General features: G+C 45.8%; 1 protein-coding gene across 1 annotated transcript in view; it reads right to left on the bottom strand.

The window, feature by feature from the left end:
- Positions 1 to 25,550, bottom strand: part of LOC138300730 (uncharacterized) — a 1,597,374-nt gene that overhangs the window by 728,205 nt on the left and 843,619 nt on the right. The window contains exon 10 of the mRNA XM_069240438.1: positions 4,129 to 4,307. Coding sequence (XP_069096539.1) covers positions 4,129 to 4,307 — 179 coding nt within the window. The remainder of the gene's footprint in view (positions 1 to 4,128; positions 4,308 to 25,550) is intronic.

The following is a 25,550-nucleotide window of genomic DNA, read 5'->3' as shown; positions in this document are numbered from 1 at the left end:
GAGCATGTGAACTGGGATTTAGGGCTCAAGCAAAGATCTGTGATACGTAGGATTGGGGCCAGAAATTTCCCTTGTGCTCTATGAAAAGTATTTTAAATCATTTCCATCTTATTCACTGGTAACCTGTGAAGTAAGTTCACCTGGATCTTACCAGAGGGGCACTGAGGTAAATTAAGTAAAGAAAGGCTAATAGCATTTTGCACAATCCCAGTGCTAAAGTGCTTGTGCTCTCTCCTTTACACTTGGTAAAATCAGCTAACACCCAAATGGCATGTTTAATTTACTCGTAAGCCTCTAGCAAAGTGGTACTACCCGAACACAGGGCCTGTAAATCTAAGGAGACCTGCAACAATTGCTTATAGCTACCTATTCCTTTTCTCTGATAATGGGAGGGTCTCGCATTCCCCTTCTCCTCTATGCAAATGATCTTATTATACGTGACAGAACCCTAGTTGGCCTATAAAGGAAATTGGCTGAATTTGACAAGTACTGCCAAAGTAATAAATTAATAATCATTTTTTACGAAAAATAAAGTTATGGTATTTGGCAGGAAGAAACACAGTCATGTATGGTCACTTGGGAAAATAAGGATAGAGGAAATCTCAGGATATAAGTACTTAGGGATGGATTTTAATAACTCCCTCACTTAGGCCTCCCAAGCAGCTACTCTAAGAACCAATGTATGTTCACCCATAGGCAGATAAAAAAAGTTTAAACAGGTCAATGGAGGAATGTTAGGCCTGACAGCCTTACGGTGAGCTTCCCCCAAACCTTTTTCCTTCCTCCTCCATTTTTGCTGATTACTCTCTTTTAAACATGGCAAACTTGACTTACACCCAATTAGCATGTTTAATTTACTTGTCAGTCCCTAGTAAAGTGGTACTACACCTGTAAATTAAATACTACTAGTGGGCTGCAGTGCTTATTGTGCCAGCCACAAAAGTAGCCTTTCTAAACATATCTCAGGTCTGCCATTGCAGCCAGTGAGTGTAGTTTTAAACATAACTACGACCTAGCAAAATAAACCTTTTGTCAGGCCTAAACCTTTCTTTTTAGTACATATATGTCACCCCTAGGATACGCCTTAAACAGCCTACAGGACAGGGTGTATTGTATTTAAAAAAATGGACAGGTACCATTAAGGTTTACATGTCCTGGTAGTAACAAAGCTCTCAATTTCATTTATTTATGGTTGCAAGGCCTCCCTCTCCCAAAGGACAACATTGGGTTATCTTATTACACTTAAAATGTAATAATGATTGGCTGGGAGCAGGTAGGAAAATAATCTTTGGTATCTGAGTAATTGTAATTTAAAACCCTCTTTTAGAACCTTGGCATTTTCTTGTCCTAACCATTTAGTGCCTGCTGCCTTTTTTCTGGGTCACATGACTACGTGTAGTTGGCAATTGGTCTTTTTGTATTATTCCTTGACAGTATCACAATAGAGGGTCTAGATGCTGGCAGGATGGGCCATCATGGCTTAATTAGGGGCAGAGCTGTTACCGACCACACTTGCACTTCAAAGTAACTGGCCCAGCTCACACAGAGGACTTTACACTAGCCTGTTGTGCCCTGAGATAAATTGAGACCAGGGCAGGAAGGCGGGAAACTCCAAACACATCTGTAGGGGGAAATCCTGAGAAAATTCTCCTTCTTTAAAGGCGGCTCCAGGTATATAAATGGGATTCTCAAACCTACTCTTCACTACACACCTGGACTTGTGGATGCAACAGCAGAAGGATTGCTGCCAGAGGACTACTCTGCTCCTTGAGGCCTGCTGTGCTGTTTAAGAAGGAAGAATGGACCTCTACTCTTTATCCCAAGCTGAATGGACTCCAAGGGTAAGCTGACTGACCTCCTGGTCTGAGCTACAGGGAGCTGACTGACCTCCTGGTCTGAGCTACAGGGATACAACAAGCTCCAGAGGCCTCTCTGCAATTGACATGCTGACCTGCTGGAACTGGTTCTCCCTGGACCTGCTTGAGCCCTGCTGGCATCTGTTGGAATGAGATCTTGATCCCCAAGAGGTGCCTTCCACGTCCGCGACTCTTGGCGTGGCATCAGTCGAGCTCCTCCTTGAAGAAAAGGAGCAATCCTGAAGATTTGGGCTCTTTGCGACTGCAAACAGGTCCATTCTTGCTGAAATCTCGTGGACCACATATGCAAAGCTCCCGTGAACCTGACTGTTCATGTTAGATAAGGCCATTGCTGATGGCGACACCCAGATTTTTGAAAATATAGTAGGGGATGGTGGTGACCCAAAAGCTTGTAGCCATCAAACAGTGGTAGAGGCTGAAGGCTGAGTGTATAGAACCAAACTCTGTTTTATTGCGTTTAATTTCAAAAGGCCATCCAAGAAGCACCTGAAGCAAAACATTTTTTCAGGTTAAATGGGAAGAGTCAGATTTATTACCACTTAGTTGGAATTATTTTAACCAGGAATGGAGTTACAGCAGCATAGTTAAAGAAAAAGCCAAATGAATGATTGAAGCATCCAAAGAGGTTAAACACACAGTAAGGAACTTTGCAAAACACACAATAGCATCATAAAACTAATTTCCAGAATGCCAATATACTTAAGAAAGAGAAAGGAATTTCATTTCCATAAATTAAACACTAAATATAAAATTACAAATACAAAAGAGATCTGCGTAAGAAGGCCAATTAGATAAATCCTCTTCCTTCATGTTCGTCAGTGAGATCACAACATGATGTTCCTTTATTTTGTATATGTAAGATAGTTTGCACTGTATAACCCATTCCTATTGCATTTGCCAGAGGGTTCACAGTATAAAATCCGTTCCCAATGGTTTTGTCAGAGTGTGCAACGTAAAATGCCTTACTATTATGTTTGCCACAGCGTTCACAATGTAACCTTCTATTTCATTTTACCATAGCCTTAACAATGCTAAACCACTTTCTATAGCATCTGCAAGAGACATGACAATGAAAGCCTTCCTACTGCGTTTATTAATCATTTACTCTTCCAATTGTAGTTGTGAGAGGTTTCGTAATGTAAAACCACTTTTTATTATTTTATACAATATTAAATATTTTTTCAAAAATATTACACGTAATTGCAGAATTTTATTTACAAACTCCACATGAAAACATTTTAGTTGTAAAACATCAACACTATGGAGACATTTATTGACTAATAAATATAAAATGTTAAGTTAAATACATATATCTAAAAAAAATACTATAAATTCAAGTAACTGTTGTAAATAATATATAAAACATTTGTAAAAAGTATTTAATAAATTACATAAATAGCTACAAAGTGATTATAAATCAAAATTAAAAAAGGGCAAATAAACACTTGTTTAACTACACATTTACGAACAATATATATATATATATATATATATATATATATATATATATACACTCTTGCCCTATGGTAACTATAACTCACACCCTTGCCATGCACTGCTTATTATCACACAAACTGCAGTACTCATGACATCTTTGATAACATCATTGATAATATCAAAGTAATGTTTGCAGTAATATTTTGCACGAAACAACTGTACATGGTGGGGGCTCGAGTTATAGTTAGCTCAGGGCATGAGTTATAGTTACTTGAAATAACTCCAACAGGTGAATTTGTATGGTTTTGTATGTTTGAAATGTGAGCCTAATTATAAAGTCCTATAATCTTTGTGTTTTTAAGTGACTATACATATATATATATATATATATATATATATATATATATATATATATATATACTGGAAAACAAAGTTTAAAGTGATGTAATTAGCACAGAAATTAATCCGTTATAGTTAACTGACGTAAGTAGAACTCTTGCCCTCGCCATGCACTGTGTTGTCACCAATGATGTAATTTCAAATGTCATGAGTGATGTTATTAATGAATACCTTAAACATGTCTGAGTGATGTAATATGTGAGGTCAGAAGCAGTGCACGGCAAGGTCACAGGTCTACAAAATGGCCTTTAGTGCATTGTATTGGCAAAATATTGCATGCCGTTATTGAATTTCACATCTTATAAGTAATTCCCAGTCCTACTTTTTTTAAATGGCTGCTACTTTGCTGAGTCTGAGACAAAAAGGATACTTAATTTGCATTTAAAAATCTCACTGCCAGTGAATAAGACAGTACCTCATCAATTAATGAAGGCAGTCGAAGGTGATTTAATTCTACATATGGATTTCTGCCATAAAGAAGAACTGAGTAGAATGTCGCAGCAACCATCCAAGCATCCGAACTCTTGCCAAATAACTTGAGGTTTAGAGATTCTGGGGCACTGAAGCACACTGCTAATGCCTCTCCTTGTTCACCTACAAATAAAGTTGAAGACGGTAATTGCCATTTATAATAAAGTCAACACAGCTTTACTTAATGATTTACTTTCGGCAAGTATTCATTGTTTATGCATTTTTTTTTAAAAGTACGAGTTTATGAGTTTATGCTTTAGTGCGTAATTACTTAAAATCATTGCAACCGTACAAGAGGAGACGTTAAGAACCATAAAACAATTAATACATTTTTGCTTTCCTTGTGGTTTTAAGTCCAGTTAAGCCCTGTTCCTGTGTTGATCGTCTTGAAATGTATAGTCTTACTTACTGGACAGTACTGAGTTACATTAGACATTACTCGAAGGGAATCTAGGAGTAAAACATCAGAAAACCTTTTTTTTTTCCTGATAAAAAGATAACAGTTCAGTCCACAGGTTGAGTAGGCAGAGTGCCGTTGGTGTTGATGCTGCGGCCATTACTCATAAGCCTGGGGCTGACAGTGTTCGTTTTCTATGCCAGTTGAAGGCTAGTTTTCTCATCATGTTTTTTTGTGGCATGTTTTAAGGAATGTTCTGTTGTTAAAATAAATTTTGCTAAGCAGGCCATGTGTTGTGGAGTCAATCCTTTCAGACTAAACAGCCTGCAGGCATGTTCTGATACCAATGGTGTTAAAAAATGTTTTTCAGATACAACGTCCTCCAGGGCAATAGAGCAGGGCAAATACAAAGGATGTGTATGAAGTCTTCCTGATGATGTGCGAAAAGTCTGCATTGACTGTTGTTTGTGGGTCTAAGCCATTTTAGTTTGTTCATTAATGTAGGTAGTAGTCCGAGTCTGGCATGTAGCACCTTTATTTTTAGTGACGTTTTTAATATTTCTGCCATATAAGGTTAAACTGTTGGAGCCTTGTATGTGTTAATTGTCATCCAAGCGTGAGATCAAAGTCTGAACTTATCTTTGTCCATGCTCCAGGAGAGCATCTTGACTTGTTTGTTTAAAGGTTGTTTGAAATTTTTATGGGGTAAGGACTTTTGCCATAACTCCTCTGCCGGCAGATGCTTTGTTATTTTTTTTTTTTAAACATCTGTTTATTAGTATTTTCAATGCATTACGAACATTACATCTTACATCAGCAACAGGGCAACAAATAGTTTTAATTACAAAGGACTGCGTATGCACAATGTAGAACGGTATGTGTTAGCCTGCCGATTACCAGTAAATCAATTCTTGCATCCAGCCACATTATACCCAGTTGTCACATAGCGTAGGATAAGAAACATTGCGGTTTAAACAAGATTCGTAGCACAATACTCTAATTTCTGGAAAACGCTCTGAGAGAGAGCAAACGTCCATCTGTCTCCTCAAGTCACACCGGAGGATCAATGCGCTCATCCAATGGGTCACTGGCAGATACATAGCTTGGGCTTCCCGCAATTTACAATAAGACAAAACAAGAACTAGAACAACCACTGGAGTATTACATGTGCAGTTTATAAATTGTGATTCCAGTATGCCACCGGGAGTGCGGGATTCACTGCGCGTTATGGTTCCATATCAGAATAAGATGGGGTTGCATGCATGCCACAACTATTTGCCACTTTGAGAGTATTCAGTTCTCTTTACCAAACCAAGACCAGTCCGGCCTCTCAGACAGTCTCCTTCCCTCAACCCCATTCCTAATCCGAAAACAGCCACACACTCGCCCCAGCAGCTAGTCGGGCCCACCTACACCTGAGCCCCGACCCCCACCCCGCAGGCAGGACTCCAGTTCCCCCCACCTGTCTGATAATGGATACTGGCGCAGCCCCAGCGCGTCCTCTCGCCTCAGCGCCACTCCCTCCGCCGCTGCCCACACTCCGAAAGATTGCTTCCAGGCCTGTACAGCAGGCGGATCAGCTGATTTCCAGCTGCGGGTTATCATCCGCTTAGCTGTTATCAGGCCTAAATCCAGGAATCGCGCCTCTGCTCTATTCCGCCTACCCCTGGGAAAGAGGCCCAGCACACAGACCTCCCAATTAAGCGGAACAGGACATGACGTGCACTCCGATAAGCAGTCAACCACCTCCCTCCAGAAGCAATACAGGGACCCACAGGACCATAGCATGTGCAGCACGTCAGCATCTATGAAAAAGCAGCGGGGCATGCCGCATCCTGACGAGCAAAATACCTGTTCACCCGGGCCGGAATGAGATAAGCCCTATGAATAATATAGAACTGGATCAATCGAAACCTAGAGTTCCGGGGAACATTAACGTGTCCAGAAAGGGCTAACCTCCACTGCGTGTCCGTAACTGAAGTGGAGGCATCCCGGTCCCAGGCCGCACGCAGGGCATCACATTCCAAGGCTGTGTGTACGCGCCACGTGTCCGTGAATTAGCTGATCAGGTGCTTCCACTGCCCCATCACCTGTATATACTGTAACAACAAATGCGTGGGAGGGGCCTTTGACTTGTTACCCCACCTGATTGCCAACAACCTTAACAGTGAATTATACAAAAGGAACTGCCCTGCTGGCAGCCCCGACTCCTGAACCAGTTTAGGAAACGGAATCAGCCTGCCATCATCATAGAGATCGTCCAACGTACATAACTCCACTTCATGCCACGTGCCCAGCTCACTACTTGACGTAATCTTAGGGCCACGAGGGGTGCCCAGCAACACCAGAGCTGGAGCAAATGGAACCACCCCCCCGGGTAAGATGCAGGGATCTGCGATAGCATCTACAAGCCACCCTGAGGAACATTTGTCCCGGTGAAACCCCACGTGTAAGTGGTTGAAATAGGTGCAATACCTGCGCAAGAGACCAAGGGCCTTCCGTGGGCGCCGTGTCTGCTAGGTGAAGGCCTGCCAGCCACTTAGATACCCACTGAAGCTGGGAGGCCAGATAGTAATGCTCCAGGTTAGGGACAGCCAGGCCGCCCCTCTCTAACAGCAAATACAGCTTTTTCAGCGCGACCCGGCATCGTCCCCCACTCCAAATGAATTCCCTCAAGGTAGACTCCAGCGTCCTGAAAAAGTTGGGAGGGATGTAGTGCAGGAGGTTAGAAAAGTAGTATAACAGGTGTGGTAAAACTATCATTTTGAGCAGCGCTATCCTGCCTGCCACTGACACCGGCAGTGTCGGACAAAAAGCCATCTGGGATTTGATCGAGGATACCGCCCTCTTAAGGTTCCCATCTACTAGGCCTCCCTCTCCATGATAAATACGGATGCCTAAATACGTGAATGCATGAGGTTGCCGTGGGACCGCATTCCCTGCAAGACAAAGCTCTGGGTCCGATAGCGCAGGATCAAAGGGGAAGAGGCATGACTTGGACCAATTAACTTTTAGTCCAGACAGCAAGGCAAACTGCTGCAACAGGGTCCCAACCTCTGGGGGGATACGTGTCACGTCCCGAAAATACAGCAGAAGGTCATCAGCGTACAGCTATGCCATGTGTAGGCCATCCCCTAGGGTAATACCCCAGTCCGAGCCCTTATTCCACAAAACCGCTGCCAATGGCTCCATGGCAAGGGAAAAGAGCAGCGGGGCGAAGGGGCAACCCTGCCGCGTACCTCTGCACACCCTGACTGGTTCTGCTATAATACCCCCCACCTTGACCCGGACCTGATGATTAGTATATAGTATTTTAACCATTCCAATAAAGTAGGGCCAAATACCAAACCGCCACCGTATTCTGAAAAGATACGGCCACTCCAGAGAGTCGAAGGCTTTTTCCAGATCAAGAACAAGGAAACCCGCTCGCGGCCAGTCCCTCCTCGCGTAGTGCATGACGCGGAACAGTCGCCTAATATTATGCGACGTATCTCTCGCTGGCACAAATCCATTTTGGTCAGGGTGCACCAAGTCCGGCGTTACAGGCGCAAGCTGCATTGCTAGCGTTTCGCCCAGAATTTTGTAATCTGTATTAAGCATTGCTAGCGGCCGATACAACCCTAGCTCTACCGGGTCCTTACCAGGCTTGGGAAGGTACACAAGCAACGCTTCCCCCTGTGATAATGACAAGCAGCCCCTTCGCTCTGCCTCCTCAGAAACACGAAGCAACTTGGGCGCAAGTATTAAACGAAATGCCTTGTAAAATTTGGCCAGCAAACCATCCGGGCCCGGTGTCCTGCCAGATGCCAGCTCAGGAATACTGGCCTATATCTCAGCAAGAACAAGGGGTTCCTCTAGCGTCATCCCCTGGTCCGCCACCAGCTGTGGGAGTTCCACCCCAGCAAGGAACTCCGTATAAGATTGTTCAGAGGAGCTCACCATGGAATCATACAAGGCCTGGTAATGCTGCGTAAACGCAGTGTGTATTTCCCTCGGCGTATACAACAGACACCCAGTTTCCGAGCGAACCCCCATGATCGGGCCACAGTCACGGTCCCCTCTGATCAGCCAGGCCAGAAGTTTGCCCGATTTATCCGCCGAAGCATGCGATCTCGCTGAGTGCACAGCATAATTCAGGCAACGCAGGCATTCAAGCAGCGACAGGTGTTCAGTTTGAGCCCCATCTAACCAGGCCCCACCTGCAGGGCTCCGTGCGGTCTCTCTCTCTGGGTGTAACGTGTCACGTTCTGTGTGATGCTAAGCTAAGTCACGCTCGAACGAACGATGTAAATTTCATTGAGTCCCCAGACAATGCCCTCGGACAAATACATTGAACGCATCCCACTCCATTAGGCCCGAAGAGGCCGGACCATCATTGTGCTAAAAAAATTCAGGGATCGCTGTCTCCAAAGATGCCTTAAAGGCCGTGTCTTCCAAGAGCTCAGGTCGGAGCTTCCAGGTAGGGACAGCCGGGGGGAGAGATCCCAACCCAACCTTAAGATCTGTGGATTGTGATCCGAGTTCATGCGCCCTAAGTAATCCACACCCCCCACCGCCGAGGACAGATCCTGCGTGCAGAGCATCCGATCCTACCATATATGGAGGGAGTGCGGAGCACAGTAAAATTAGTAAACTCTGTCCACAGCATTCTGCTGTCTCCAAATATCGATTAGATGCCACTGTTGCGTCCAATCTAGCAACCCACGCGCGGCAACCACCGCAGGAGACGTAGGCAATGGGGGGAAGGAACTATCTAAATCAACATGCAGTACCCTATTAAAGTCCCCTCCCAATAACCAGGGATATTCGCTCCAACCCGCTAAGTGGCAGGACAGACTATGCAGAAAAGGAGTCTGATCCACATTTGGGGCATATATAGAGCCCAACACAATGGCCCGACCCGCGAGTCGGCCACAAACCAGGGCGAACCTCCCCTGCGGGTCTATAATCTGCTCCTCTGCTACAAAAGGGACACCTGTTTTAATCCAAATTAGGGCACCCCTGGCATAGGTGGAGTGCCCCGTTGCATATAGTTGCCCCCTCCAGCGTCTCTGCAGACGAGGGAGCTCCGAAAGCACCAAATGGGTCTCTTGCAAAAAAGACAGGTGGACGAATGCCTTTCAAGGTATGAGTATATGGAATACCGGCGCTTAGGTGTGTGAATGCCGCGCACATTCCAGGTGACCACAGTGTATGGATTCATGGCAGCTCCCATTTAGCGCGCCCCTCCACCCCTGCGCGCTCAGTAACAGACTCCCAGCATCCAGTCAAGCACCCTGCACGTCCTCCAGTGGAACCAAAACAACATCAATACCATCAGAGCAGATAAACAACCGGTCTCCGCCCAACCCAACAACTTAACCATCCAACAACATAATCATACATTCTAATCCTCCGTTAGCAGGAGATTGGGGCAGACCAACTCACTCGGTAAAACAGGCACTTACTAAACCAGTCAGCCCGGCCAAAACAAATAACATGGGGGGGCCATCAACTATCTGCAGTTGTTTAAGCAACAGTCAGTAACCATTATATTGCCCTCGGCCACCTGGATAGCATGTCCATGCGAATTCCTCACGACCTGCTGCCGAGGCCATCATGGGCAGGCAGTGACAAATACATCAGCTCTGCTGCTCAAGCGACCCATGAGCCCCAACCAGGGGGGTCACAGCACCCTCCAGCCCACCAAGCAAGTCTCCACAGGGCCTAGAAAAGCTTCTCTGCTGTGGCAGGAGTCACCGACGGGCATTCCTGAAAACCCAACTCCGAGAGTCGGTCCGGCGTGGTCTGTCGGTCGCTGGGAGGCTGTGAATTCTCAGTTCCTGTTTCCGACGCAGCCAGCGATGCACTTATAGCTGCCGCTGATTGAATCGCCTTGCGTCGCTCCTGTATGAGCTGCTCCAGGTTCGGCGCATGTGCCACTACCTCTGCGGTCACACCACTTCCCTTGTGGCCTCGCCTTGCCCGGCTCCGCCTGCTCCTCGGTGCGGGCGGGTTCCTCTCCCTTTCCCGACCCGAAACACGTCCAGTTGACTATAACCATTCCCACGTTGCTTCTTGAGTGGTGAAGAAATTAGCCTTGTTCTCAGCCACAATAGGGAGTTTGGCGGGAAACAGTAGCGAGTAGTCCATGCTCAGGGCTCGGAGTCTGCACTTCAGAGGCATATAGGAGGCCCGGTCCCTTTGCACCGCCAACGTGTAGTCCGGAAACAGCATTATTTGTGCATTGTCCACTCGGGCGGCGAGGAGGATCTCACAGTCTTGAGTATAATGTCACGGTCCGCGTAATGGAGCAATCGAATTATGAAGGGGCGAGGACCACTCCCCGGAGGCCTGGGCCGCGTGGGGATCCGATGAACCCGCTCTACCGAGAAGAAAGGAGTCAGTGTGCCAGCCGGCACCAGTCCTTGGAGCCAGCTCTGCGAGTAGGCCACCGCATCCCGACCCTCCACGCCTTCTGGCAATCCGATCACACGTATGTTGTTTCTTCTGGTGCGGCCCTCCGCATCTTCCACACGACGCTCGAGCACCGCCACCCGCGCCAAGACATCCCCCATCGTGGACTGCAAACACAATGTCACTGGTGTCAACTCATCCACTCGCGCCTCAATCATTCCTGTTTTGTCAACCAGGTTACGGTGGTCAGCATGCAGGAGTACAAGGTCACTGGCCACTTTATCGATCTTAGCCTCCAGAGATGTGCGAGCCCGCTCCAACGAGTCCCCAAAGCGCTCCACCGCAGCCAGCACCGCATCCAACTTCTGGCTATCTTGTGCTGCCGTTTCCTGTGACCTCCCGGCCCCGGTGCCAGAGCGAAGGCGGCCCGTCCCTGCCATGAACAGGACAAGCGCAGGCTCCAACCAGCTCCACTCCACTCACCAAGTGCCTCACCACCAGCTCCAGTAGTTCAGAATCCTGCAGCTCGCACCGCCAGCGCTGGAGGATCAGGCCAGAGGGTTGCTGTAGTCAATGAGGCGTCCCCTCAGCAGGCTGGGCCCCTCGAGGCAGCCCCCAGCCTCTCGCCACTCACCAACTCGCTATCACAAGGCCTCCCTGCCAGGCACCAGAGGGGAGGGAGCCTACTCTCCATCACTCTCTCCTTCACTTCCGGCAGTAATGGCACTCCCCTTCCAACTACAGGCCGAGTCTGCTCCTGGGGCCGGGCCCACTTGCTTGCACATCCAATACTACACTGTGCAGCAGCACGAGCAGCCCGGCCCACCTCCCTTCCGCTACCTTCCTCCCTCTTCACGCCCTCAGGTCTCTTCACCCGAAACTCGGGCCACCTCCAATGCCTCTCAATGCCAGTTCTGCTGAAGGGGAGACCGGTGGCCCAACCAGCAGGCGCAGCTCTCCCCCGTCGCACCCAGGCTCTTCCAGCAGGAATCCCACTCCAGCCTCTGCGGGCCCGCGGACCCCCCGCTCTTCTCTCCACCCCCGGCGGGGCAATAACACACTCGGAGGGGCCCGCCTCCGGCCAGCTCCCGCAGCCGATCCTCAGCAAGCCGCGCGGAATCGGCGCTGCGAGGCCGCGCCCGCCGCCTCTTCGCGCCAGCGGGCCACGGCCTCCCGCAGGCTCAGCTCTGTTCTCTGGTCGTTCCCCACCAGGGGGGCCAGCACCGGACTCCACAGCTTCCCGCTTCGCCCGATACCTGCTGCGACAGACGCCACCAGCCGCCTACCCCTTGTACAGCTCTGGATAAGCCGGACGGGACGCTGAGCTCTCCTAGCTCGCATCCGCCATGCTCGGCAGCTTGGCCACGCCCCTCCTGCCTGCAGATGCTTTATGGCGAGAGCGATTCTCTTTAGCCAGGGATTTGGGAATTCCACCTGGTTTATGTTGATTTCCTCCCAAATCAGTGCCTTTAGAGTATTTGTTTGGGCCAGTCTTAGCATGGATGCATATTTGAGTAATGCCCCATTTTGAACTAATGTGTGATCTTGTAATCCAAATTCCAACCTAATCTGCGCAGGCGAGGAGCTGTGTGGGAGGCGGAAGAGAAGGCGAAACACCTTGCTTTGTGCAGTGATCATGAAGACGTTCAATTTGCTTGGATATATTTAGGGCTGGCAGGAATTTCGCTTTTATCACTGTAAGTAGTGGACACCAGATTTGAGTTTGTAATTTTGAGGCCAGGGCTAGGACTGATGCAAGCAGTGATGCCAACCTTGCTTTCAGGGTGTTTAGGTGCAGGTGATGTGACCAGCGCTCCTGTAGCCAGACGCCGAGGTATCTGTAGCTTCCTCTTCTTTCCACTGATTGATTCGCACCGAACCATTTTGTTTTCTTGATTATCCGTTCGGCAAAAATTATTACCTTGGTTTTCTCGGAGTTTACCACTAACACATTAGTCGTGCAATATTGATTGAAGGTGTTTAGTACTTTTTGAAGCCCTGTGCCTGAGAGATTCAGTAAGACGATGTTGTCTGCATACAGTAATGCTGTTAGGGGATGGTTGCTCAGTTTGGGACGATGGGAGCCAGTGATGTTTAGCTGTGAGCACAGATCTGCCAGGTAAAGGTTGAAAAGCATTAGCGCCAGAACACAGCCCTGCTTAACACCTCTGTCTATCTGAATTCTGGCCGACACTCTTCCGTTGTTTCCTACTTTCACCCTTGCCCAATTTTCTGAGTACCGAAGCTGTATTCCTTTTAACAGCTCTGGCAGGATATTAAAGTTTGCTAGTTTCCCCCACAGCTTGTTCCGTTCCACTGAATCGAAGGCTATGGACAAGTCCACGAAGCAGGTGTAAAGGGCCATTTTTCTGTTTGTATATTTTTCAGCGAGCATGGCTAGCGTTATCAGGTTGTCTGAAGTGCTTGCCGACGTCCGGAAGCCAGTTTGATTCAGAGGTATTAGATTGAATTTGCTCACCCATTCTTTGAGATCCTCCAGCAGGAGACCCGCAAATATTTTTGTATCGATGTCAAGCAGTGATATTAGTCAATAGCTGTCTGGGTTCCCGTAGGGGGCCTTCTTGTAGATTGGATGGAAAATTGCGCCTTTCCAGGAATCTGGAATTTTGCTGGCATTATAAAGGTTGCAGATCAGGCCAATCCAAAGGGCCGTATGGTGTTTTAGTATTCCTGCCGGGAGACCATTTGGCCCAGGAGCCCCACTCTGTCTGCAGCTCCGTAGTTGTTCCTCGATGTTTCATATTTAGATGTATAATGGCTTTGCCTCACTGCTTGTGTTGGAAGATGACTCCACTATGTTGGGGCTACCATAGAGGTTGGAGATGTGTTCTATCCACTTTCTCTCCGGGACCGCGTTACTTTGGATACCGGTTGTCCTGCGCTCCAGCTGATTGACTATAGACCACAGCAACGGGCTGTTCTTTTCTTTAGTGGCTTCCACAATTATGATCCATTCCTGATCAATATGCACTTGCCTTGCTTCCCATATTGCCTTCTTATATTCCTTTCTTAATTTCTGAAAGGTACTCTGGTAGCTGTTGCCTGGTGGTTGGTTCTTTAGGTGTCTGGCAATTTTATTCAGCTGTTGCCTTTGTTGTCTTAATGTCTGTGTGAAGCAGCCATTTCTGCTCAGTAGTGTGCTGGCCTTGGATTGTTGATTGGGCTCCAGCTGATTCCTTAATGAAGTTATTGTGGCCTCCCATTTTAAAATTATGTCCACCTGTTCCGTTTGATCAGACGTTAAGTTGCCTTTCCATAGTTCGTATTTCTCCATGCACTTGTTGGACCATCTTATGTGATGAAGGTGACTTCCTGGGTCTTCTTCACCAATCGTCTGTAGTGGAGCAGCGAGAGCGTTATTGTTCTCTATTTTCATTGTTTGTGAGTGGTGGTCACTTTCGCATCTCACCTCTATGCTGGAATCCTGGAAGTACTAGAAGATGCCAGTTGAGACAAAGGTGTAGTCTAGGGTGGTAACGGACTTCTTGGTGATGTGGCTCTGCTTCATTGGGATGTCTTTAGGGAATCTTCTGTTTAGGGCCCTAAGTCCTAGTGCCTCTAGGAGTCTGACCAGGGGGTGATCACATTTGTCCTTGTCCTTAAAGGGCAATTCTTGTGGTGGGATGCCCAGGCACTGGTCCAGGGCGCCTTCCCGGGAGCTTCTTTTGCCATGATTGGCCATGTTAAGGTTAAAATCACCTGTGATGATCCAGTGGGTGTTTCCAAATGCCATTTTTAGAGCTAGCAAATCTTTTTCAGTTGTATCTAGCAGATATTGATTACGAGTCATGTTAGGGTTGATGTAAATATTTACTATTATTATGGGCGTCGGTGTTTGCTCCAACATCCAGTTTTCGATAATAATAGCTAACATATGAGCTGACTTCAGGTCTATGCTCTTGGTATCGAAAGATTTATGTGTGGTTATGTAGATTGAGAGGCTGCCTTTTGGGTGCCCTTTCGGTTTAGGATAAGCTGCCGGGCTTATGAATTCTTCAAATCCAGCTATCGGATTTTCGGATACTTCCAGGATTCCTGTAGGCAGATGATGTCGAAATTGTTCAAGTAGGCTTCCAAATTTGGATCTTGCCTGATTTTGCTGGCCCCTGCAATATTCCATGATATTATATTAGTGACCCACAATTTGCTTTTGGACAGCACTGGCCCATTTGGGTGAATTTGGCAGGGCAACGTCCAGATCTGTCATTGTGCTGCACGGTTCCGTCACGATCGATAAGTAGATCTGTACCCACAGCGACCCTCATCTTGCTGTCCTCCTTCCTGACAATGCCTTATCTGTGAGATGCCCTGGGCGATGGATATAGTGATCTGTCTTGGATCTCGGTAAAGGTAGAGGAAGCCCCTTTAGCGTGTTGCAAAACAGATTGCTGATTCGCTGCCCTGAAGTTGTCCCTTTTATTGGTCTCTTCTTGCAGAATTAGAAAGGAAGGGTATTTTACTTTGCACAATTCCTTTAACTCTATGCCCCATTCTTCTAATGCCTCTGATCTGGACTGCACTAACTGTGCTATCTCTATGATGTTAAAGCAGACTTCGGTACTTTCAATTCTGTTGCTTTTTTTTGGTGTTATGAAGGCCACGTATTGCAGATCTTTACTACTTATTGTTTCTAGTCCTTGGATTGCACTGCAAATTTTCAGAAGATTGCCTTGATTAAGGATGTTCCAAGGGCCCTGTGATATGTAGGAAGGGCAAAAAGTAAGGGTGTTTATGCCCCCGACTTTTGGGGGAGTCAGCTTGATTGTTGATTGTTTAGGATGGTTGCAAATAATTTCTGCGGAATCGACTTTATGGTTGCCATCTCAAGCCTAAACTACTTAAATTTACTATTTATGGTTGTATATACCAAACTGAGGAAAGGTCCTCAACATGCCTAGCACCAAATGTTATGTTCACTACCCCTTTTCCCAGTGGCTTTCTGGTATAATCTGTGGTTGTGGCCAGTGGATACAGGAACAGAGCAGAGCTTTAACATTTCTATTAGTGCTAAGCTAGCAGCCTCAGATTGTTGTACTTGGAACACAATCAGGTAGAACCAGTGGCCCTGCCCTTTGGGAGTTGACAGAGAACATTGTCAATAGTCAAGCCAATTACATAATACCCCTACTTAATCCTATCGTACAGGTTTGGCAACAGGCATAGGACATGCCTTGAAACAAGTGTATTGTGCCCAGTTCATCTCTAACCACAACTCACGGGCACAGCCTGATACCATGTGCAGTGGGTACAGTGCATTGCCTTCCTCCATTTCTTGTGAGCAGAACCTTTGCCAGTGTGTCGTCAAATATAGACTGCTGCTATGCCCAGCATGCCCTTGGCAAAGTACATAGTCTCTGGCTACACCCTAGACCCAGTACCCATGCCATATTCTATAATTAGCACTGCCCGCTGATTGCGTTCCATGTTTGCACAATTCTCCATTGTACCCAATGAAAATGGATATACGGAAACACTTCCAATGGAAAATGACATAGGGAAAAACTTTTTCATTCTTACATTTCAGAAATTCCCTTTCAGAACTTAAATTGAAAACACAATTGCTGTGAAGCAATATACCTTTTCTCCTTTCGAACAATGTAAGTGCAACTTTCCATGATAAAGTAAGAAAGAATCCCTCCTTTGTTTTTTGTACGCTTTGTTGAGATTGAAAACGTTGGCAAAAGTTATAATCAACTTCAGAAAAGTTTTTATTTCTGCAGGCACTATCAGCATGAACCAGCACTGACTGTGGATGGGCACTATACCTGATAAAAAGTAGTGTGTTTAGCTCTGAAGACCTGTCAAATATCCGAGAGATTCAAGGGATCTGACTGGACGCACTGACCTCTCAATGTGCTTCGAGGTTTATGCATACAATTGCTGGCTTTGAATTACACAGAACCCATATATGCATATCTTATGTAGATATTATGGCATTTAAGGGCATAGTTACCGAGAACTGTCATTGCATCGAAACCCCATTGCAGAGTGTGGGGGTTAATAAGACTGTATGAGAGAGAAAAAATATGGAAGGAAGAGCAAAAGAGAGAGATAATAAAGGGTGAGAAATTCTCCATAAATAAAGGGTAATTTCAGTGAAGTGTTATAATTATGTGCAGATTGCCAGTTTTATCATGTCACCCACCCATTTATGCACAAATCACAAGGGCTATGGTGATACTATGGTACTTATTACCAGGTCCTACCTGTCGGTAATTGGCCAGCAAACCAATGAGCAAGTAATAATGCACATGAAACAGGTACAACGTCTGTTTGTGCACATTATTACAGTGTACTTTTTTACATAGGTATTATTTAATCAGGTGTAAAAACTCAACAAAAGTACCTCACAAATTCACTTATTGCCGTGAAATATTGCACCCCGTAATAGTACATGAACTAAGATACCTGTTATTGTAACTGCACTAGTCAAGACCCACCAGGCATGCTAAGGGAATGAGAAGGGTGGAGAGTGGAGAAGCTAATGTAATGACGTCAAAGGCTGTAATTCACATTTAGTATAATCATGAGCATCTCACACTGCTTATCTGTGTCATTTTCAATAGGATTAATGCAATATGAGGCAATTATTATATTTATGTGAACATTTTAAATAACATTTAAGTGTCCCAAGAGCGTCGGATAGTTTTACAAAGAGCATAATGCAGCAAAAGCAATTTCATTAAAGTGAATAATGCAACTAAATGTCATATTTCTAATGTATGTAAACAAATTATACAAGAGTGTCAGAGTGTTTCTCATGTTAGTGTGAAAGTGATTAGTTGGGGTGGGTAGTAGTCCACTACAAGTAATAATGCCACTATTCTTGCAGGGTCCAGTTATGATTCTAGTAACTTAATCAGAGCTCAACCTCTAGTAGATATGGCAGAGAGCAGACCAGCTTAACTTAAGAAAATGCATATAGCATTTAGAAGTACTAAAACAGTTAAACAGGTGAAAACACAAAACAGTAACAATTTCACTCCAATTTATCAAACTAGAAAGTAATTTAGTGAAAAAAATCTTTTATGTGCCTTCTCCTGGTGAAGATTTACACATTTGGACGTAGTCAGTTTTTTGGAGTTCGGGTTTCTCCAGTGAGAATATACTCTAAGATATAGTGGAACAGGGCTCCACAAGGTCAGATGCCTTTCCTGCAAAGTCCCTCTGAAACTGATTGGCTGCTCCAGAAAAGCGTTGAGTTGGAGCAACAGGGAAGGCATCTTCCCACACCCTAAGCCTTTGTCTCCACTCTGGGAGAAAGTTCACACCTCTTCAAGGGGGCTATTTGGCTCCTGGGTGACAGTTGGATGCTCATGCAAATAGACTTCCAGATGCTCTAGGCAGGAAAAGGTAACTTTCTCAAAGTACAGTTTCACAAAACATTTCTTTCAAATATGACTTTCAAGTGACTTGGGCTAGTTTAAATATTCTATAAATTTCAAAAATAAACTTGGTAGCTGTTTCCAAGGCAGAGGTAACATTATTCAATTTAATAATGTATCCCAACGCTTTCCTAAGGAACAGTTAACCTTGCAAGAGAGAAAATGAATTTTGGGACCTTGTCACCATAAGGACATGTTTAACATTACATTTTTGCATGCCCTGCTTTTAAATACGATGACCCTGCCATGGGGGTAGTAAGCCTTACTTAGGGGTGACCTAATTTAAAAGTACTGTGTAGGCCTGTCAAAAGGGGTTATTTTGATAGGCTCAATTTGCAGTTGTTAAACTGCACAGTCAGGCAACAATGGTAGACCTGCAGTCATGTTTGCACTGTTACTGTAGTGAGTGGTACAGTGGGTGCTGCAGTCCACTGGCAGCATTTAACTACTTTTACAGACCCTGTTTACACTTGGTACCATACACTAAAGGAATATAGGTAAGCTAAATGTGCCAATTAAGAATGTAGTGTATTTGACACATTTTTACAGGTCAGAGATCATACACTGGGTACTGAACAGCAGTGTCAAGTGTGAAGAGTCCAAAGACCTGTAATAAAATCTAGCAAAAAGTGGGGGTTACCATGCAAAAAGGGTCATTTTCCTGCAATATTACATAGTCCAGGAATTAATATCAATGTAAGTAAACAAATGCGATGCAAAGAAATAGTGTAAGCAAAATTGGGAGGCTTGAACTATGACCCCAGCAGTGTTCAGTTTGTGTCTAGGAGTAAAGAGTTGACACAAGGAAAGCGGGTCAGTAAGTACAAATACTGGATTAACATTAGCAAGACCGCTAGAATGTGACAACACAGAGTATCACTGTGTGAATGAATGCAACATAATAATACAGATGAATGGAGGCAGAGCTCCACTGTCAAATGGCTCGGACTGTCAGATCTATGCAACCCAATGAGTAGCTGTGCTCCTGAAGAGCTGGGCGCATACCTTCTGTCACATTAGTGATGGCTATGCTGTCTGAGGACTGCAGCTGTAAGTTCTGTGAAGACAGACAGCTAGCCCTCTTGTCCTCAGGCCTGACCTGGAAAGACCTCTGTTGTTAGAAATGGGGTCTTTGGTTGGCAGTCAGCTTACCCCGTGTCCAAGTAAGGACCCTCACTCTAGTCAGGGTAAAGGAGACTCACCCTCGGTTAACCCCCGCTCAGCCCCTTGGTAGCTTGGCACGAGCGGCCAGGCTTAGCTTCAGAGTCTAGGTGTAAAGTATTTGTACCAACACCCACAGTAACTCAGTGAAAACACCACAAAATGACACAACACAGGTTTAGAAAAATAGCCAATATTTATCTAAACAAAAGAAGACCAAAACAACAAAAATCCAACATACACAAGTCAAGTTATGAATTTTTTAAGAATAAAAGTCTTAAATCCTTGAGAAAACAATGCGAACACTGTTAGCGTGAAAAGTACCTGGGTACCGTCAAAACAGCACCGCAACGGCGAGTGTGTATCTGAAAAGGCCAGTGTTGCGTCGATTTCTCACTCGCAAGCGAGACCGTGCGTCGTTCCTTCTTCCGGTCGGGTCGGCGTGTGACATTTCTTCTCTCCACAGGAGAGCGATGCGTCGATCCGGACAAGCACCTCGGGTCCGGGCAGGCTTTGCGTCGTTTTTCCATGCCCATTGATGTTGCATAAAAAATCTTGCTGCACGGTGTCAGAAAAAACGCGCTATGTGGGTTGCGACGTTATCAGACTCCATCAGCGGGTGTTGCGCGTTGTTTCTCCAGCCGCATGCATTGATCTTCCAGCCGCGATGCAGGTAGAGTGTAGATTTCAGCTGCGAAGCCAGCCGTGCGTTGTTTCTCAGCTGCGTCTCAGAAGGTGCGTTGAAAATTTCCCCACACGGAGGTCTGTGCGTGGATTTTCAATCTTTGTCTGGCAGCTTCACCTTTCAAGGGCCCAGGAACTGGATGGGGCACCACTTGGCAGGGCAGGAGTCTCAGCAGAGAGTCCAGGTGCTGGCAGGGGAAGTCTTTGATGGCCCTGAGACTTCAACAACAGGAGGCAAGCTCAGGACAAGCCCTTGGAGATTTCTTCACAAGCAGGAATGTACAACAAAGTCCAGTCTTTGTTCCTTTTCACAGGCAGAAGCAGCAACTGCAGGATAGCTCCACAAAGCGCAGTCACAGGCAGGTCAGCACTTCTCCTCCGCTCTTCAGCTCTTCTCCTTGGCAGAGGTTCCTCTTGATTTCCAGAAGTGATCTAATTTTCAGGAGTTTGGGTGCTCTTCTTATACCCATTTTGGCCCTTGAAGTAGGCCTACTTCAAAGGAAAGTCTCTCTTGTTTGTGAGATTCTGCCTTGCCCAGGACAGGCCCCAGACACACACCAGGGGGTTGGAGACTGCATTGTGCGAGAGCAGGCACAGCCCTTTCAGGTGTGAGTGATTACTCCTCCCCTCCCTCCTAGCACAGATGGCTCATCCGGATATGCAGGGTACACCCCAGCTCCCTATATGTCACTGTCTAGAGAGAGGTGCAAACAGTCCAACTGTCAAACTAACACAGACAGGGAATCCACAAACAGGCAGAGTCACAGTTTGGTTTAAGCATGAAAATGCCTACTTTCTAAAAGTGGAATTTTCAAACACAAAATCTCAAAACCAACTTTACTAAAAGATATATTTTTAAATTGTGAGTTCAGAGACCCCAAACTCCACATGTCCATCTACTCCCAAAGGGAATCTACACTTTAATCATATTTAAAGGTAGCCCCCATGTTAACCTATGAGAGAGACAGTTCTTGCAACAGTGAAAACCGATGGCAGTATTTCACTGTCAGGACATATACAACATATTAGTATATGTCCTTCTTTAAGCATACACTGCACCATTCCCATGGGGCTACCTAGGGCCTACTGTAGGGGTGTCTTACATGTAAGAAAAGAGAAGGTTTAGGCCTGGCCAGAGTAACACAACTAGCAAAAACAGAGTCCAGCAGACATCAACAACCTGGGAAACAGATGCCAAATCTAACATCTGTAAGCTCAGGCATACATCTTTTGTCGAAAACAGAAACCTTTACATTCTGCTTTCAATCTTGTGTAGCGCTGTAATGTGAGTCTTGACCTTTTGATCTGTGAAACCTAAAATGTAACTGCAGTCTGAAACTATGGCTGTACGGTCTGTGCAACATGCGGAATGGCTCTCGTGTGTGAGGCTTGAGACCCTAAAATTAGACCCGGACGTAGAACTCTGCTCCGTCGGCAGAGTTTGCAGAATTCAGGCACTCCGCGCTACGCAGAGTAGCACAGAGTGCTCGAATTTTGCAATCCAGTATAGAGCAGAGTTAATTTGCACATTCAACGTTGGGTTTTGGTGCTCTCTTACGAGCTCCACGATACTTCCCGGCTGCTAGTGAGCGTGCATGAGATTTGGCATACACTTGTGCTGTTTCTGGCCGCCCGTGCAAGACTTTGTGCTTACTTGAGCTGCTTCGAGCCACAACTGTGGCCAAAACAGTCCGGCTCGGGAGTGCTAATGCACCTGGAGTGGTTTTAAATCTAGTCAAAAAGTGTTTTTGGAGTGGAATTTCTTCTCCAATGGGCCCTACAAGTGGTTTTATAGATTGAGAAGCTTTTTTTCAGGAAGGAAGCGCCTCACAGACTCCAACTTCTTGTTTCTGTCTAGCAAGCTCCTCCCAGTGCTTTGTCCATCACCTGGTCATTTTCTCTTGGATTTCGAGGTGGAAGGATCACTTTCTTTGTCTCCCAGATACTCCTTTGGATTTAAGGACTTTCTGTAAAATCACATAAGTTCAAAAATTATTGAATAAGGGTGTTATTTGTTTGCTTGGGAATGCACCAATATTTCTTTGTACTTTAATTTGATTTAAAAAAATGTATAGTGGTGGGTGGCCTGCAGTTTAAGATTGGGCCTAGTTATTTATTTTGCATTTCATTTATTTTTCATCTTTTGTAAAGGAAAATTGTTGCACAGCTCAGTACCTGTCCTTTTCTACATGTTTGTAACATTTGCAATATTACTTTACTATGTGGCCTTGAATTCCAAAGGGCCATCTAGCCAGAAGGGCTAGGACTAGTAGTCATTTGTGCATGAAATAAATATTTCAGTGGTGTATGTTTTTAAAACTTCATTTAGGGCAGGGATGGCATTGGATTAAAATAAAAATATTGGCTATTGTTTACATTTCATTGTTTTTGCAAAAATTGTATATGTTGTGCGGTAATATTTGATGGCACAGGATGATGTGTGTACTGTTGTTGTGAAATTTGTACAGTTCAGTTAATTTTTGTGTTTTACATTGCTGAATTAATGTTAGTGTTTTCTTCAGTGTTACCACCATGCCTCCTTATGGCCAGTGTGTGTGTGTGTGCGTATGCGTGTTTGTCATAATCTACCATTTGTCTTTATTATCCCTGCTGTGCGTGGCCAGGTGCCATTTTGTATAGTCTATGTCCATAGTCTTGCATGTGTTCTTTGTTCTCCATGCCTCCTTGTTTGCAGTTGTTGTTTGACCTTGGGGCTGGCGGCCAATTTCCACATCCAGCCAGAGTGTCTTTGCCTTAGGCTTGCATGTGTTTTTCTTTGTTCTCCTTGCTCCATGTTGTTGTTGCTTGACCATGTCCCTGGCAGCCATTTAGTGCATGCAGCCAGTGTTCCTTTGCCATAGGCTTTCCTGTGTAGTTTCTTTCACACAATGGGGGTCATTCCGACCCGGGGATGCGGGAGCACCGCCAACAGGCTGGCGGTGCCCTGCAGGGCATTCTGACCGCGGCGGTTTGGCCGCGGTCAGACAAGGAAAACCGGCGGTCTCCCGCCGGTTTTCCGCTGCCCTGGGAATCCCCCATGGCGGCGCAGCTTGCTGCGCCGCCATGGGGGATTCCGACCCCCTCACCGCCATCCTGTTCCTGGCGGCTCGGACCGCCAGGAACAGAATGGCGGTGAGGGGTGTCGTGGGGCCCCTGGGGGCCCCTGCAGTGCCCATGCCAATGGCATGGGCACTGCAGGGGCCCCCGTAAGAGGGCCCCACTTTGTATTTCAGTGTCTGCTTTGCAGACACTGAAATACGCGACGGGTGCCACTGCACCCGTCGCACATACCCACTCCGCCGGCTCCATTCGGAGCCGGCTTCCTCGTGGGGAGGGGTTTCCCGCTGGGCTGGCGGGCGGCCCTCTGGCGGTCACCCGCCAGCCCAGCGGGAAAGCCAGAATGGCCTCCGCGGTCTTTCGACCGCGGAGCGGCCATTTGGCGGCTCCCTCCAGGCGGGCGGCTCCCGCCGCCCGCCGGGATCAGAATGAGCCCCAATGTATCTATAATGTATCCTTAAACTCTGACACAAAAATGCACTGTTAAACTGTAAAACTTTGTACTTGTATACCGCACTACTCACCCGTTAGGGTCTCAAGGTGCTGTATGCATACCGCTATGGAACCCCTCCTGGCCTTTCCCTGTGAGGTGCCCATTTCTGGGGACCCCCAGGGTGAAGCCAGGCATCCAAGCACTGTTGGGACCGTTGTGGAGATTAAGCAAGCTATTGCCCAGAGTGGGACCCATTAATTAGATGAGGCAAGTATTATCTGGTCCAAGGGAATTGAGCCCAAGACCTGCTGTGGCAGGACTTGAACCCTGGTCCCAGACCAGATCCCTGCATCAGGGTCTGCCACTCTAACCATTGTGCCACACTTCTCCACTGTTAGCACTCTTTAAAATCAATTACTGACTATGCCTTCTCAGGATAGATTTCTGTTTTTTTTTATAGAACCTCACCTACTCTAGTAGTGGCATGCGTCATCATTGGGTCCATCGCAGCCCCTACAAACCAGGGTGGGCACACTTAAATGGATCCTACATGGGTCCAGAGATTAATAAATACTGTTTCAGTAGGTCACAATAGCAGAATAGGTGAGGGCCATAGGACCATAATAACCAAGAGTACCCCTTTGTTTTTTGTTATTTTAATCATACCTATTGAGACAGATAATAAAGGGACATCTTTGTGATCAGTACGGTATTTTTAATCTAGTAGAAACATGCCACTACTAGAGTGGATGAGAGTCAATAAAAAAGAACAGAAATGTGTGCTTAGAAGGCCTAATCAGTAATTGCAACAGTGCATTTTTTGTGTCTGAGTTTAATACCTTATGGAGATTTTGTGCATGCATCCAGTGTTCCTTTGCCATAGGCTTGCATGTGTTCTTTCTTTGTTCCCCATGCCTCCTAGCTCCTTGTTGTTTGACCATGAGTGCTGGTGGCCATTTTGTCCATCCAACCAGTATCCCTTTGCCATAGACTTTCATGTGTTCTTTGTTTGCCATGCCTCCTTGTTCCTTATTGTTGTTTTACCGTGTGGTTAACAGTCCTTTTGTGCATCAAGCCAGTGTCTCTTTGACATAGGATTGCATGTGTTCTTTGTTTGCCAGCCCATCTGTTTTTGCATGCAGCCAATGTTCCTATGTCATAGGCTTTCCTGTGTTCTTTCTTTCTTCCAATGTCTCCATAAGGTATCCTTAAACACAGACACAAAAAATCCACTGTCAGCACTCTTAACAATTAATGACTGATTATGCCTTCTTAGGACATATTTCTGTTCTTTTTTATTGACCCTCATCTATTAGTAGCATACTTCATCATTATTGTTTGCCATGCCTCCTTGCTCCGTGTTGTTGTTGTTTGACCATGTGTCTGGTGGCAATTTTGTCCATCCAGCCATTGTCCCTTTGTGTTCTTTGTTTACCATTCGTCTTTGCTTCCTGTTGCTGTTTTACCATGTGGCTGGCAGACAGTTTGTGCATCCAGCCAGTGTGTCTTTGCCATAGGCTTACATACAAACATCGGTAATTATTGATCATTTGTTTATTTTAAATGTATATGTTTTGTTTGTTTTTATTTTCTATTTTAATTTTTAATGTACATTTTTGTAATCTATTATTTTTTAAATGTATTTTTTTAATTTTCATGTTTCATTTTTTTTTTTTGTTTCCTGTTTTTTATTCTGATTTCCATTTCAGTTTTGCCATTTATTCACATCGATTTCCTCGATCCATCCATCCATCTGTTCACCAAAGGCGCACAGCCACACTACAGCATTTGTTTTCACCTGGATACCCTGGTTGCGGTGCACTGCAGACAAA

This window comes from Pleurodeles waltl, chromosome 6 (genome assembly GCF_031143425.1).
Source record: "Pleurodeles waltl isolate 20211129_DDA chromosome 6, aPleWal1.hap1.20221129, whole genome shotgun sequence".
Classification (NCBI taxonomy): domain Eukaryota; kingdom Metazoa; phylum Chordata; class Amphibia; order Caudata; family Salamandridae; genus Pleurodeles; species Pleurodeles waltl.
Note: the sequence above shows the minus strand (reverse complement) of the source record. Positions and strands in the feature narration are given on the sequence as shown.